Source organism: Pan paniscus, chromosome 3, assembly GCF_029289425.2.
Source record: "Pan paniscus chromosome 3, NHGRI_mPanPan1-v2.0_pri, whole genome shotgun sequence".
Taxonomy (NCBI): domain Eukaryota; kingdom Metazoa; phylum Chordata; class Mammalia; order Primates; family Hominidae; genus Pan; species Pan paniscus.
Window position 1 is genome coordinate 4,698,336 of NC_073252.2, and position 13,554 is coordinate 4,711,889.

A 13,554-nucleotide genomic window follows, 5' to 3' on the forward strand; every position below is an offset into this window, starting at 1 on the left:
TAAAATGCTATCACTTGCCAGGCAGAGTCACTGGAGGCATGCCGTGTGGTAGTCACATTCCCCACGTCTTAGAGGACAGTGTCACATCCTAGCAGCTCTAGGTGACATCTATTCCCACACACAGATAGCATATTCCATCTGGCTTCTGTCACACCAGTGTCCAGATGAGCTGCACACAGACACTGCTGGACATGAGCTGGCAGGGGCTTGGCAGACCTATCAGTTCCTTTTGAAACCCACCCATAGATGGCAAGCTATAGCAGCTGGAAACCAGAGGGCAGGTAACTAAAAGGAGGTGCTATCAGTAGTTAAGGTGTTACTCTTTTCACTTTTCAGTCATTATCTTACTTTTTTCACATTACCATAGCACTAGCAATTCAAAAATTAAAAAGCATCATAGTGGCATTTATAAAAGACCCATTTAGTCTAGAAGACTATTTTACTGTTGTCGAAAAGACATCTATTATTAGTAAAATTCTTCCAAGGCAAAATGTCTTCTTTAATTATGCTACTGCAAATTTAAAGCATATGAAAAGCACAGTAAGAATTAGGAAATCAAATGGGAAAGTGTATATAAAATACACATTTATAATTTTTAAAACTCAGTATAAAAATAAGGGCAAGGGCATTGAGGATGAGTTTCTCCTCAGTGAAACAGTCTTATGAAAACCAGTTAAAAATAATTAGGCAGAGAATAGCATTACCATTTGTATTTCTTCTGGGGATAACTCATCTTCGCCTTTGCCATCTCCCCACGTTCCCAATTCAGGTTGTGTTTCAGCCAAAATCTTTTCTGTTAAAAAAAAAATTGAAAATAGAACACCAAATATGTGTTTTAGAATAGGCTGGCTTAGGATGTAGTCATAACACAAACAAGAGATGGAACAGAATCTTACAGCTTTGTCTATATATTTCATGATCTTTGGGCTAATATTCAGGCACTGCAGACATGATTCTTTCACAACATTTAGGCTTTAAATTGTCTTTGTGCAGGCACGTGCATGTGTGTGTGTGATGGGGAGGGGGACCTATGCACGATTTCAGTATCGCACTGATGTCAGCAATGGCTGCAAACTAAATGGACATTATTCAGAATGTCTTCAGAATTCTTCAGAATGAGTCTTAAAGTATGTTTTACTTCAAGACACATACACCCCTGTCTACTTTTAAAGACTGTAAGACATATTTTTATTGTAAAAAATACATATGCATATATACATACATATATATATATACAGGAAGTGATATACTGTTCTCCAATCCTATTCCTCTCCCAGAAGTTACTGCTTTGATGTAGCTTCATAGATTTTATCTAAAGATATTCCCATACAAAGATATATGAGTCCCTGTCTACCCATGAAATTCAAGTAATACACAGTTTTGTGTGTATGGCGGCTTGCTTTTCACACAGATATCAATAGTAACATGCTGTTCTAAAACTTGCTTTGTATGATTTATTGATACATCTTGGAGATGGTCCAAGTAGATCTATCTTGTTCTTTTAAATTGCTGCATGATATTCCATCGTGAGGATACGCTGGTCTTTAGCCATAACTACGCTGACAGACCTCAGTGGTTTCAGACTGTTCGCTGGTGTCATGGTACTGTGTCCCGGTCTGTGCTTTGTGCACATGCTGGAGTGACTCTCTAGGACAGATACCCGGGCATGGAACTGCTGAAAGGGAGCGTAGGAACATTTTAATCTGGAGAACTTTTTCATTATGATCAAGGAAAGGTGATGCATCCTCCATTGAAGCATGTCAATACCACAGGCCCCTAGAAAGGACTGCTGCCGCCCAGGATGACGGTAAGAGGTCTGTGCAGTTCATCAACGGGGTAGGGTTGGGAGCAGAGGGGAGAGGGATGGCAGGGATGGATCCTCGGGGGAGACTGTAATGAAGTCACTTTGTGTCTGTGTCTCAGTGGTGTCTCAGGGCTTATCAGTGAGCTTCCAAGTACTCAAAGGCAAATACTGCTTCTTTTTCCTTTTTTCCTCAATCTCAGTAAATTTCCTGTAGTCAGTCTCAGCCCCATGAGATGGCAACAAGTCCAGATCTTTAAATAGGGGAAGAGAACGTAATGATAGCAACAATGTAGAGAAAGCTCACTAGGCAGGCCATGCCTGAAAGTTATGGTTATTTATTAGAAATATATCTTTACAAAAAAAACTCCATGTCATCCACAACTTAGTGCATGCAGGCTTTTAGAAAAATGGCTGTTTTTACCAGAAGTGTCATTATAGAAAAACATGTGTTTGTAAAAGGTTGGCTAAAAGTATCTTTAGAAATGATCTGGTATTTTCCTGAGATGACATTCTTTGGGTAGGAACATTTGTACTTTCATCTACCCCCCACCCCCACCTTATGAGCTGTCTCCTACTTGTCCTCATTATGGTATCCATTTCAAGCTTTTACTGTTGTTGATTTCTTTTTTAAGGAAAAAAACATCAAAATTAGAAACAGAAACCTTGTTCATATCTGAACCAAGCATAAATTAACTCTGAGCTAGAATGGGAAAGTTTTCTTAGCAGAACTCACACTCTACAACATGCTCATTTGTGGCCATCAGAAGCCTTCTTGACAGGCTGCCCTAAGCATCAGCCTGAAGCACAGCACCCACCATGCCAGTCCTCTGCCCAGGCCACCCGTGCACCCTGGTGCCACAGAGGCAAGTCCAGACTCCCTACTCTGGCATTCAAGGCCCTACCCACCCTTCCAAGCTTACTCCCACCTCTCCTCCCACTGATGGGCTTCACTGATCCCTAGGGGTCTCCTTTACTGACTATATTCCACCCAATCTCCAGGCTTTCTGGCCTCTGAGCATTTGCTCGTGCTGCTGCCTCTGTCTAGAACTTTCTAAGCTTTCATTTTTTATTTTTTCAGGTCCAGACTCACTTTTTTTTTTTTTTTTTTTTTTTGAGACGGAATTTCGCTCTTGTTGCCCAGCCTGGAGTGCAATGGCATGATCTTGGCTCACTGCAACTTCCGCCTCCCAGGTTCAAGTGATTCTCCTGCCTCAGCCTCCTGAGTAGCTGGGATTACAGGCATGCGCCACCACACCTGGCTAATTTTGTATTTTTAGTAGAGATGGGGTTTTTCCATGTTAGGCTGGTCTTGAAGTCCTGACCTCAGGTGATCCAACCCGCCTTGGCCTCCTAAAGTGCTGGGATTACAGGTGTGAACCACTGCGCCCGGCCCAGACTCACTTCTTAGTGCCACCTCCTCTTGAAGTCTCCCTGGCCCTCTGCTCTCTCTTGAGGTACTACTTACTTTCTCCCAGGGGCTAGAGTCTTATCTTTCCCATCAACTGTGAGCTCCCTGAGGGCAGGAATCACATCCCTGAAACTTATTGAGCTCCAATGTGACACCCAAAGGAAATACTCATTGGAGCTTTCCAGATTTTAGTTTTCAGATTAGAGATGCTCAACTGGTAAGGACAATGCAAATATGCAAAAATTTGAAAAAACCCTAAATCCAAAACACTTCTGGTCCCAAGCATTTCAGATAAGAGATACTCAACCTGTAATTTCTGTGACATGTCCAGGACCATGCCTAGCATCTGGAAGACAAGAGTTAATAAGAACTGCCATGAGACTACGGAGAAGGATGCTAAAGGGGACTCCCAGGTCTCTCCTGGCTCCAGCACGCCATCACCCTGTGATTCACACAAAGAACCCTGCTCCATTCTGCCTTTGAGATACGGCAAACTATGCAGGCATCCCTACGCAGGGGTACCAGCCAGACACACAGATCGCAAACATCCATGACCACACTGTGTATGTCCCCCTACATTTTCGGACTTCATGGAGACCCTGTATTTCTTCTGCATCTCCTGTGCATCAGGAACTATTCTAAGCCATGGGCCCTCTAGTATCTGTGGTGATAGGCAGCACATCAATTCAGATTTGCATTTTGTCCTGTTGGTTTGACTGGCTGTGAAACGCTGCTGAGGTTATACACTCTACCCGGATGCAGGCCTGGCAGCTCAGAGCTGACATGCAGGGCATGGCTGCCAGGGAGGCAATGCTGCCTCTCCTGAGGCCGGCACACAGGGCTCCTGAGGCAGACAGCTCCCGGCCTCACCCCTCCAGCAGGCCCTTTCTCCCGGACCCCGCCAGCTCCCAGGTGACTGGGTGAATGCACCCCCCGCCTCCGTGGCACTCACGAAGATCAACTGACAGACACAAAGGCTGCCGCCTCCTGCTTCCTTTGCTTTATGCAAATACAAACACCAAAACATGTCCGAGACTGTGCTACTTCGTTCCTGTGCTGTACTCTTGCCAACATGTCACAAGGAAGAAATGCAAGGTGAGATTTTCATCTCAATTCGTACCTGGACGTTCTTCAGTGGCAGGGTTTTCTTCAGAGTCTTTTGAAGGACTCTGTGAAACTTTCTCAGAAGATGTGGATTCTCTTGTCTTTGTATTTGGTTCTGGTTCCAGCTTAGATCTAAAAATAAATAATTAGCCGGCAGGTATTTTATTTCCATAACAGGATTCCTTTTTGAAAACAGAAGGAGTCACATGTGACCCTGCGCTTTTGCTCTGTGTCCCTGTACTGGAGAGCAGTCACTGCCTCTGGGCCCAGTGGCCATCCGGATACACCTCCACTGGGGCACTTAACACTGGCATTATTGCCTGCAGGGTAGAGATTGTGCATGCCCTCTGCATTTGCAGCCACAGCACAGTGACCAGCATGCAGGGGGAGGCTGCAGTCGGTATGTGCTGAATACACTCCATAGACTGACACACCGCACTCAACAAACCCAGGAAGCTGGATTGATGCTTACCCAGTAGTTGACACTAATGCAAAAAGATTGCTGAGTATGTTATTAATAATAATATATAATACATATTATACATATATTCATATATATATATACCCCCACACACATATATACCCCCAACACATGTATACCCACACATATACACACACCACACACATATATACCACATATATATACCCATGCACACATATATACATACCCTCCCACATATATACCCACACACATATATACCACACATATACCCCCCCACACATACCTCCACATGTATACACACAATATATATACCACATATATATACCCCCACACATATATACCCCCTACATACACACATACCCCATATATATACATACATGCATGTATATCCCCCACATATACACACACACCACATACATACATATATTCACATATACTCACCCACATAAACACACACACATATATACACACACATATACCCACACATATACATACCATATATACACACCCACATACATATACTACATATATATACCCCCCACTCACATATATACCACCTACATACACACACCATATATGTGCAGATATGTATATATACCCCCCACATATACCCTCCCACACACACATATATCTACATACACATATATACATACACACACACTCATATATACCCCCACATATACACACACATATACTCCCACATACATATACTCCTACATACACACACAGAAACACACACATACCCCCACCCATATATATACACACACACACACCCCCACACACATACCCCCCAACATATATACTCATACACAAATATATATATACCTATACCCACACATGTATATGTTCTAAGTCACATCTTAATATAAGTTAGCTCTGAAAGCACAGGTCCTTAAATACCCACTTGAAGGCACAGACTCGTTTCAGGACTGAGTCCTCTGCACTTGGCATTCCCGTTTCTTCCCCATGGGCTCTTCCCAGGGCATCGTCTTCCTTCCCATCTACAGGGCTGAGCTCAATTTCACCTACTCAGAGAGGCCACCTCTGACTCTTCTGTCAAGGAAAGGCCGCCTCCCACTCCTCTGCATCTGTTTTCTCCATAGCAGTTATCACAGTCTATAATCCCCCTGTTTATTTATCTGTTGGTTGTCAGCCTTGCTCCTAGATCCCAGATTCTGGATTAGTGCCTGGTATTCCATTGCATAAATATATGTTGAATGAATGAGTGCATTATAAATACAAGTAACTGGTTAATAAGAAAACATTTTGGTTATGCAATAACAGGCTTTGTAATAGCTTTACTAGAATCTACATAAATGCTATAAAATTATAGGCAGAGTGCTATCTAGGATAAATTCCATATTGTTAGGCAGAGAGACTGTAATTAAAGGAACAATGTAAATGCATATTAGGGTGATATTACTAATGCCAGCTAACATTTGTTAATGGCTCATAGAGTGGACATTTTTTCTAAGCAATTTGTATGGATAAATTTATTTAATTTCGAATATCCCCATCAGGTAGGTACTAGTATTAACAACCTTTTAACAAAGGAGGAAACTGAGGTGTAGAGAAGTTAGGAAACTTGCCCAGGTCACAGTCAGCAAATGGCTGGGCTGGGACATGACCTCAGGGAACCTAGCTCTGAAGCCCATGCTCGTAACAACTGCTCCATGTGGGGTATATTCTACCCATCCTGGGCTGTGGGAAAGGACTTCTGTGGTCGAATCAGTCTGAGAAAGTTGAGTCAAAGCTAGATAGGTGTTTCACTATATAAGTTTTCAGAGCCTTTAATATGCTCAAATACATTTTGAATTTCCAAAAAGGATGGTATTTGCAAATAACCTGATTGCAGACACTCTCTTCACAGAGTTTTTTGAGAGCAGTTTTCTCAAAAAGACTATTTAGGAAATGGTCCTCTACAAAATTTAACAAAAAATTTTTTCAAAAGTCACTGTTATCAATCTTTTTAATTGTTCTGGTTACTACAGCTGAGTCATAAAACTTAGTGCCTTGAAACAGTGAGATTTATTACTGATCACTGCTTCTGGGGTCAGGAATTTGGGAACACCTTGGCTGGGTGGTTCTGGCTCTGTGTGTCTCAGGAGGGTGCAGTTAGAAGGCAACTAGGGCTGCAGTCATCTGAAGGGCTGACCAGGGCTGGAGGGTTCACTTCCAAGGAGGCCACACACATGGCTAGCAAGTTGGTGCTTGCTGGGAGCCTCATTTCTTCTTCATGGAGCTGCAGGAGTGTGTTACTGGTGGCTGCCTGCAGGGCTGGCAGTCTTAAAGACTTTGGTGGAAGCTTCAGTGCCTTTCATGACCTAGCCTTAGAAGTCAGAAATCATAATTCTGGCCATATTCTACTGCCCAACACATTCACGATTGTCCACTGGAGTTCAAGGGGAAGAAACACAGACTCCAATTTGCTTTCTCAGTGGAGCAGTAACATCACTTTTTAAGAAGAGCATGTGGTATGGGATCTATTTGGGGGCAGCTTTCTTTGGAAAATATAATCTGCTATTCTAAGTATCACAAATATGCACAAAGGTAAAGTTATAAGGATATTCACCACAAAACTGCTTATAACAACAATAACAAAATGACTTCAATGTTCATGATAATGTACCTCATTTACAGTTGGAAGATATAATGAAAGAGAAGATTCTACTTGCAATAGCCAAAACAAAACAAAAGATAAAAAACTAACAATATCAACAAAAACTTTAAAATAAACTTAAGCCCAAAGCCCATATGTAAAAAACCAAAAAAGATTCCTGAAAGACACAAAGGAAAGGACACATCATTCTTGGACAGAAAAAGAAATATAAAGATGTTGGTTCTCCCTAAGTTAATTTATAAATGTAATGTGATCCCAATAAAAAAAATCACCAGGTCCCATCCTGAAGCCGGAAAAATCAACTATGAAATTCATCTGGAAATAAGCAAGAATGGTCAGAAAAACTGTAAACAAATATTGAACTCTAGTTAATGATATGCATACTAAAGTATTGAAGGGGAAGGGCACTGTTTGCAGTTTACTCTGAAATCTATTTTAAAAAGAGACTAAATGCATATGGAATGATAGGCAGGTAAAAGAAGCAAGTATGGTAAAATGTAAATGCTCGAATCTAGGGTATAGGTATATGGGTGTTCACTGTAAAATTCAATTCTGCCATATGTTTGAAAAGGTTTATAGTGAAAATATCATGGAGATTAGGAAGGGGAGGCAATAATAGCCAAGATAACCCTAAAAAACCAAGTGTGGTATTAGAGCATGAAAAGATTGACAGACCAATGAATAGGATATAAAATTCAAAACCAGACTCAACTGCATATATGTATTTAATATATGATATGGTTTAATAAGTTGCACTGGGATAATCGGTAGTTATATGAAAGAATAAATGTTTTCCCTCTCCCTACACTGTACACCAAGGTAAATTCCAAATGCATCAGAGATATACACATAAAAAAATGAACCACACATATGAAAAAAAAAAACATGGGTGAACTGGGTGCGGTGGCTCACTCCTGTAACCCCAGCACTTTGGGAGGCCGAGGAGGGCAAATCACTTGAGGTCTAAGCCCAGCCTGGCCAACATGGTGAAAGCCTGTCTCTACTAAAAATACAAAAATTAGCCGGGCGTGGTGGCACGCACCTGTAGTCCCAGCTACTCAGGAGGCTGAGGTGGGAGAATTGCTTACGCCTGGGAGGTGGAGGTTTGCAGTGAGCCGAGATCACCTACTGCACTCCAGCCTGGGCGAAAGAACGAGAGTCCGTATCAAAACAAAACAAAACAAATGAAACAAAGCACCATGAGTGGTGGGGCATGTTGATGGCTATTGGTGGTGAAGGCTATTAGTGTATTGGCGGGTGGGGAGGACAGTGAAAGAGGTATATGGGAACTCTTGGTACTTTCTGCTCAATTTTGCTATGAACGTAAAACTGCTCTTAAAATAACAAGTTTATTAAAAAAAAAAAAAAAAAGCCCCACCATAGGTAAAGTAGACAGAGAAAAAGACCAACAGCCCTACAGTAAACTAGGCAAGAAAGATCACACAAATGCAAATGGCTTTTAAACACATGAAAAATGCTCAATCTTCCTCATAAGAAGATGATGCATATTAACAACTACACTGCGTCATTATTTCTTGCCTACTGGGACTGGTGAAAATACCCAAATGTGAAGACATACTGGGTAGGTCAGGCTGTGAAGTAGGCACTTCCGTATATTGATGGTGAGAGTGCCAAACAGTGTGACTCCTATGGAGGGGACCTTGGTAATATCCTGCAAATTAACATGTATTTAATCTCTAATCCAGCAATCCCACTTATGGGACTCTATCCCAAAGATATAACAATAATATGAAAAAGTTATTGATTATAGCAATTTCGTAATTCAATTTTAATATGGCAAAGGCCTAGGAAAAAATCCACATGTCCATCAACATGGAACTGGTGGAAGACACTCTGCAGTACTATGGAGCTGTAAAATAGAATGTATACCTTTATACACTGCTCTAGAGCAATCAAACAAGATGGGGAAAAGCATGTATAGAAGGGATCTTCCTTAATCTGATAAACACGTACAAAATCTACAGTTAGCATCATACTTTATGATGAAAGCCTAAGTGTTTTCCCTAGGATGAGGAACAACGTAAGGACCCAGTAGATCTGAACAACAGAGGAAGAGAAAACAATTACAAAATCATTTTATGAGGCCAGTATCACCCAGATTCAGAAACCTATGAAGATATTACAAGAAGAGAAAATTAGACACATATCTTCATGAACATAAAAGCATCCTTAATACAAACTGATTTTAGCAATATGTAAAGACAATAATGTATCATGACCAAATGAGGTTTAACCCAGGAATACAAAGTTGGTTTAACATTTGAAAATCGATCAATGTAATACACCCCCTCAACAAAAAAAGAAAAAAGCCTATATGATCATTGCATTAGATGTAGAAAAAGCATTTGAAAAAGTCAAGATCCTCTGATGATAAAAACTTTCAGCAAACTAGGAAAATAAGGTATGCAGTAAAGGGATGACTCAGCAGGTTTGTGGTGTTCAAATTCTGCACATTCCAAGGAAAAAACTGGCCCTTGCTTGGCTCCTGGGAGATAACCTCTAAGCTCCTAGTACGTCTTGTCTGATGAGAGTATCTTTGTATACCTGGGGGCATTCCAGATAGTTTATGCTAACAGAGTGATTTATGACTGGGGGCCTTGGGCCACTGTATCAGTGCATGGCAGACACACTTGATGGCAATTTAAGTAATGAGGGCTGCCATGTGGAGGTTGCTTGGCGGGAGGGTGGCTAAGTGAATGTGTATATAAACTACATTCTTTTTACAAGCAGTAGTGGTTCTCCTGTCCAGCCCACTGCCACTGGACTGCTCTATAAATAAGTTCCCCCAAATAAACTCTGTTTTGTTTGTTGGCTCGGGGTCTCTTCTTCAGCCTCTTTGAACCAAGTGCCATCCCTACTGAAGTTAACAGGGGTCTGGCATGACCATCATTTTGACCTCTGGAGGGGCTGGAGACTGAGTTAACTACGGCCTGCTATGCTAGCACTTCACATCTACATCACTGACCCCCAGTGAAAACCCTGAACACCAAGGCTCAGGTGAGCTTCCCTGATTGACAATACATGGTGACACAGGTATTGGGAGTCACATATTGGGAGAATTAAGTGCTGTCTACACTATTCCACTGGGAGAGGACAGCTAGAAGCTTGTACCTGGTCTCTCCTGGAGTTTGCCCTATGTGCCTTTTAGCTTTGGTGATTTTAATCTGTATTCTTTCACTATAATATACTGTAACTATGAGTATAATAGTGTTTCTGAGTTCCGTGAGTTCTTCTAGCAAATCCCTCAATAAGAAAGGAAATTTCCTTAACCTGATAAAGAACAGCTACATAATACCTACTTCTGTGATATACACATAAAAAAATGAACCACAAATATGAAAACAAACAAACAAACATGGGTGTGCTGGGTGCAGTGGCTCATGCCTATAATCCCAACACTTCATACTTAATGGTGAAGTATTAAATCCTTGTCCCTTAATCAAGAGCAAGGAAAAGATGTCCATCCTAACCACTTCTATTCAACATGGTACCAGAGGTCCAGGCCCTAGCCAGTGCAATAAAACAAGAAAGGAACAAGAAATAAAAGGCATAAAGATTAAAAAGCAAAACTACTGTTATTCACATATGGTATGATTATGTATGTAGAAAATTGATAGAATTTACAATAAAAAGGTCACATGCAGTGGCTCATGCCTGTAATCCCAGCACTTTAGGAGGCCGAGGCAGGTGGATCACCTGAGGTGAGGTCAGGAGTTCAAGAACAGCCTGGCCAACGAGGTGAAACCTTGTCTCTACTAAAATACAAAAATTAGCCAGGCATGGTGGTGGGCGCCTGTAATCCCAGCTACTCAGGAGGCTGAGGCAGGAGAATTGCTTGAACTCGGGAGGCGGAGGTTGCAGTGAGCCAAGATCGAGCGATTGCACTCTAGCCTGGGCAACAAGAACGAAACTACGTCTGAACAACAACAACAAAAACAAAAAACAAAAAAAAAGAAAAGAATTTACAAAAAAAGCTACTAGAACTACATGTAAATTAATCAAAGTTGTAGACAGGTCAATATACAAAAATTAATTGTATTTCTATATACTAGCAATGAGAAACTGGAAAATAACATTAACAAAATGGTATCGTTTACAATAGAATAAAAAAAAAATCCAGGAATAAATCTAACAAAAGATGAGCAAGATGTCTACACTGAAAATAACAAAATATTGCTGAGAAAAAGAAATTTAAAAATAAAGTGGAAGACAGAAATAAATGCAAAGATATACTATGTTTGTGGATAGATGTTAAGATGTCCATTCTCCCCAAATTGATCTATAAATTCAACATAATCCCTATAAACATTCTAGCAGATTTTCTGAAGAAACCGAAAAGCTGATTCTAAAATTGATATGGAAATATACAAAAAATCTAAAATAGCAAAAACAATACTGAAAATTTAGAAATTTGAAGGATTTACAACTAGCTGATTCCAAGACTTATGATAAAACCACAGTAATCAAGACAGTGTGGCAGTAGAATAAGGACAATCAGACCAATGATACTGAATAGAGTCCAGAAACAGACATATACATGTTTGGGTCAACTGACTTTTGATGACGATGCCAGGTCAATTCAATGAGAAAAAGAAAGTGTTTTAAACAAACATTGATATAATAAATAGATATTTATATACAATAAAATAAACCTCAACCCCAGTTATTTATATAGAATAAAATAAACCTCAACCCCATTTCATCCTATCAAAAAGTTGGTCTGAGACAGATGATAGACCTAAACGTACCACCCAGAATCATAAAGCTTCTAGAAGAAAACATAAAAGAATATCTTAGTGACCTTGGGGTAGACAAAGTAAAAATTAATAAAATTCAACTTCCTCAAAATTAAGCATTTCTGCTCACCAAGAGACACCATTAAGAAAATAAACAAACCACAGAATAGGAAAAAATATTTGCAGCATGTATATAAGGATATGTATGCAGAATATACAAAGAACTCCTATACAAATCAACAGCCAAACAATCCTCCAATACAGAAATGAGTAAAAGACTTGAACAGATACTTCACAGGAAGAAAATGAATAGTCAATCAACACATGAAAAGGTGATTAACAATATTAGTCAGTGAGGAAATGCAAACTAAACCCACAATGAAATACCACTCCACATCAAGTAGAATGGCTAGAAAAAATGGCCAATGCCAAATCCTGCCATGTGGAGGAACTGTAACTTTCATACATTGCTGGACAGTGTGTCAAATGGTGTTATCACTCTGGAAAACTTAAGACAGTTTCTTACTAAGTCTAAGAAACATCTCTACTATGACAACCCACTTTTAGTTGTTTACCCAAAAGAAATGAAAAGATAGATCCACACAAAGGCCTATAAAAGAATGTTTACAGCAGCCTTATCCATCATAGCCAAAAAAATGGGAACACCTAAATGTCCACCAACAGGATGGATAAGCCAGTGGAGTTACTTTCATGCAATGCAATATCATTCAGCAATGAAGAAGAACATAGCAAGGGTAACTCTCAAAAATAAATGTGTTAAGCAAAGGAAAAGCCAGTTAAAAACCTAAAAGAGAAACCTATTTAAAGATAAACTGAGGATCTGCTCCATGTTTGACACTAGGTATATACATATGATTATTAAATTTAGCATCTATGACTTAATATTTTACCTCAAATATTAGTTTTGGGATGTAGGAATTGAGCAACCTGACACATTAGCAAATTTTCAAACTAGCTTGACAAGATACTCATCTGCCAGAATTTTCAGATTTTTTTTTTCCAGTTACTAAATGACAAATAGCAAAATTTCTTAGCCTGTTTTCCCACCTATAAAATGGGGCTCTGACTATCTTTCTTGTTAGAGTTACTGCTTTATATGTAAGTGCTAACTCAGCACAGTCTACATCACATAGTAAGAGCTCAAAAAATTAGCTATTACTACAACGATTACACTACTGCTGCTGCTGCCATTATTACTGTGAAATAACAAAAGGCAGAACGGTTTAATAAGATAATTTTTTTTGTGAAGTCTTAAAGCAATATACATTTTTTTCCACTGATAAGATGCAGACCGATGGAGGAACAGAAGAAAACTGCTGAACCAACCCATAAATAATGCAAATAATTCAGAGAAAAGAGTACACTTGTACAATCTGTACAAGGGACTTAGCAGGGTCT

The 13,554-nt window shown here is 40.0% G+C and overlaps 1 protein-coding gene across 4 annotated transcripts in view; it reads right to left on the reverse strand.

The window, feature by feature from the left end:
- Nucleotides 1-13,554, reverse strand: part of STX18 (syntaxin 18) — a 122,306-nt gene that overhangs the window by 14,615 nt on the left and 94,137 nt on the right. For all 4 annotated transcript variants that reach the window (XR_010111898.1, XM_008969538.4, XM_003816479.6 and 1 more), the window contains 2 exons: nucleotides 4,333-4,448; nucleotides 705-793 (listed from right to left, as the gene is read on the reverse strand). Coding sequence is in view for 3 of the 4 variants with exons in the window: in XM_008969538.4 (XP_008967786.3) it covers nucleotides 705-793; nucleotides 4,333-4,448 (205 nt within the window). In the remaining variant the exon portion in view is untranslated. The remainder of the gene's footprint in view (nucleotides 1-704; nucleotides 794-4,332; nucleotides 4,449-13,554) is intronic.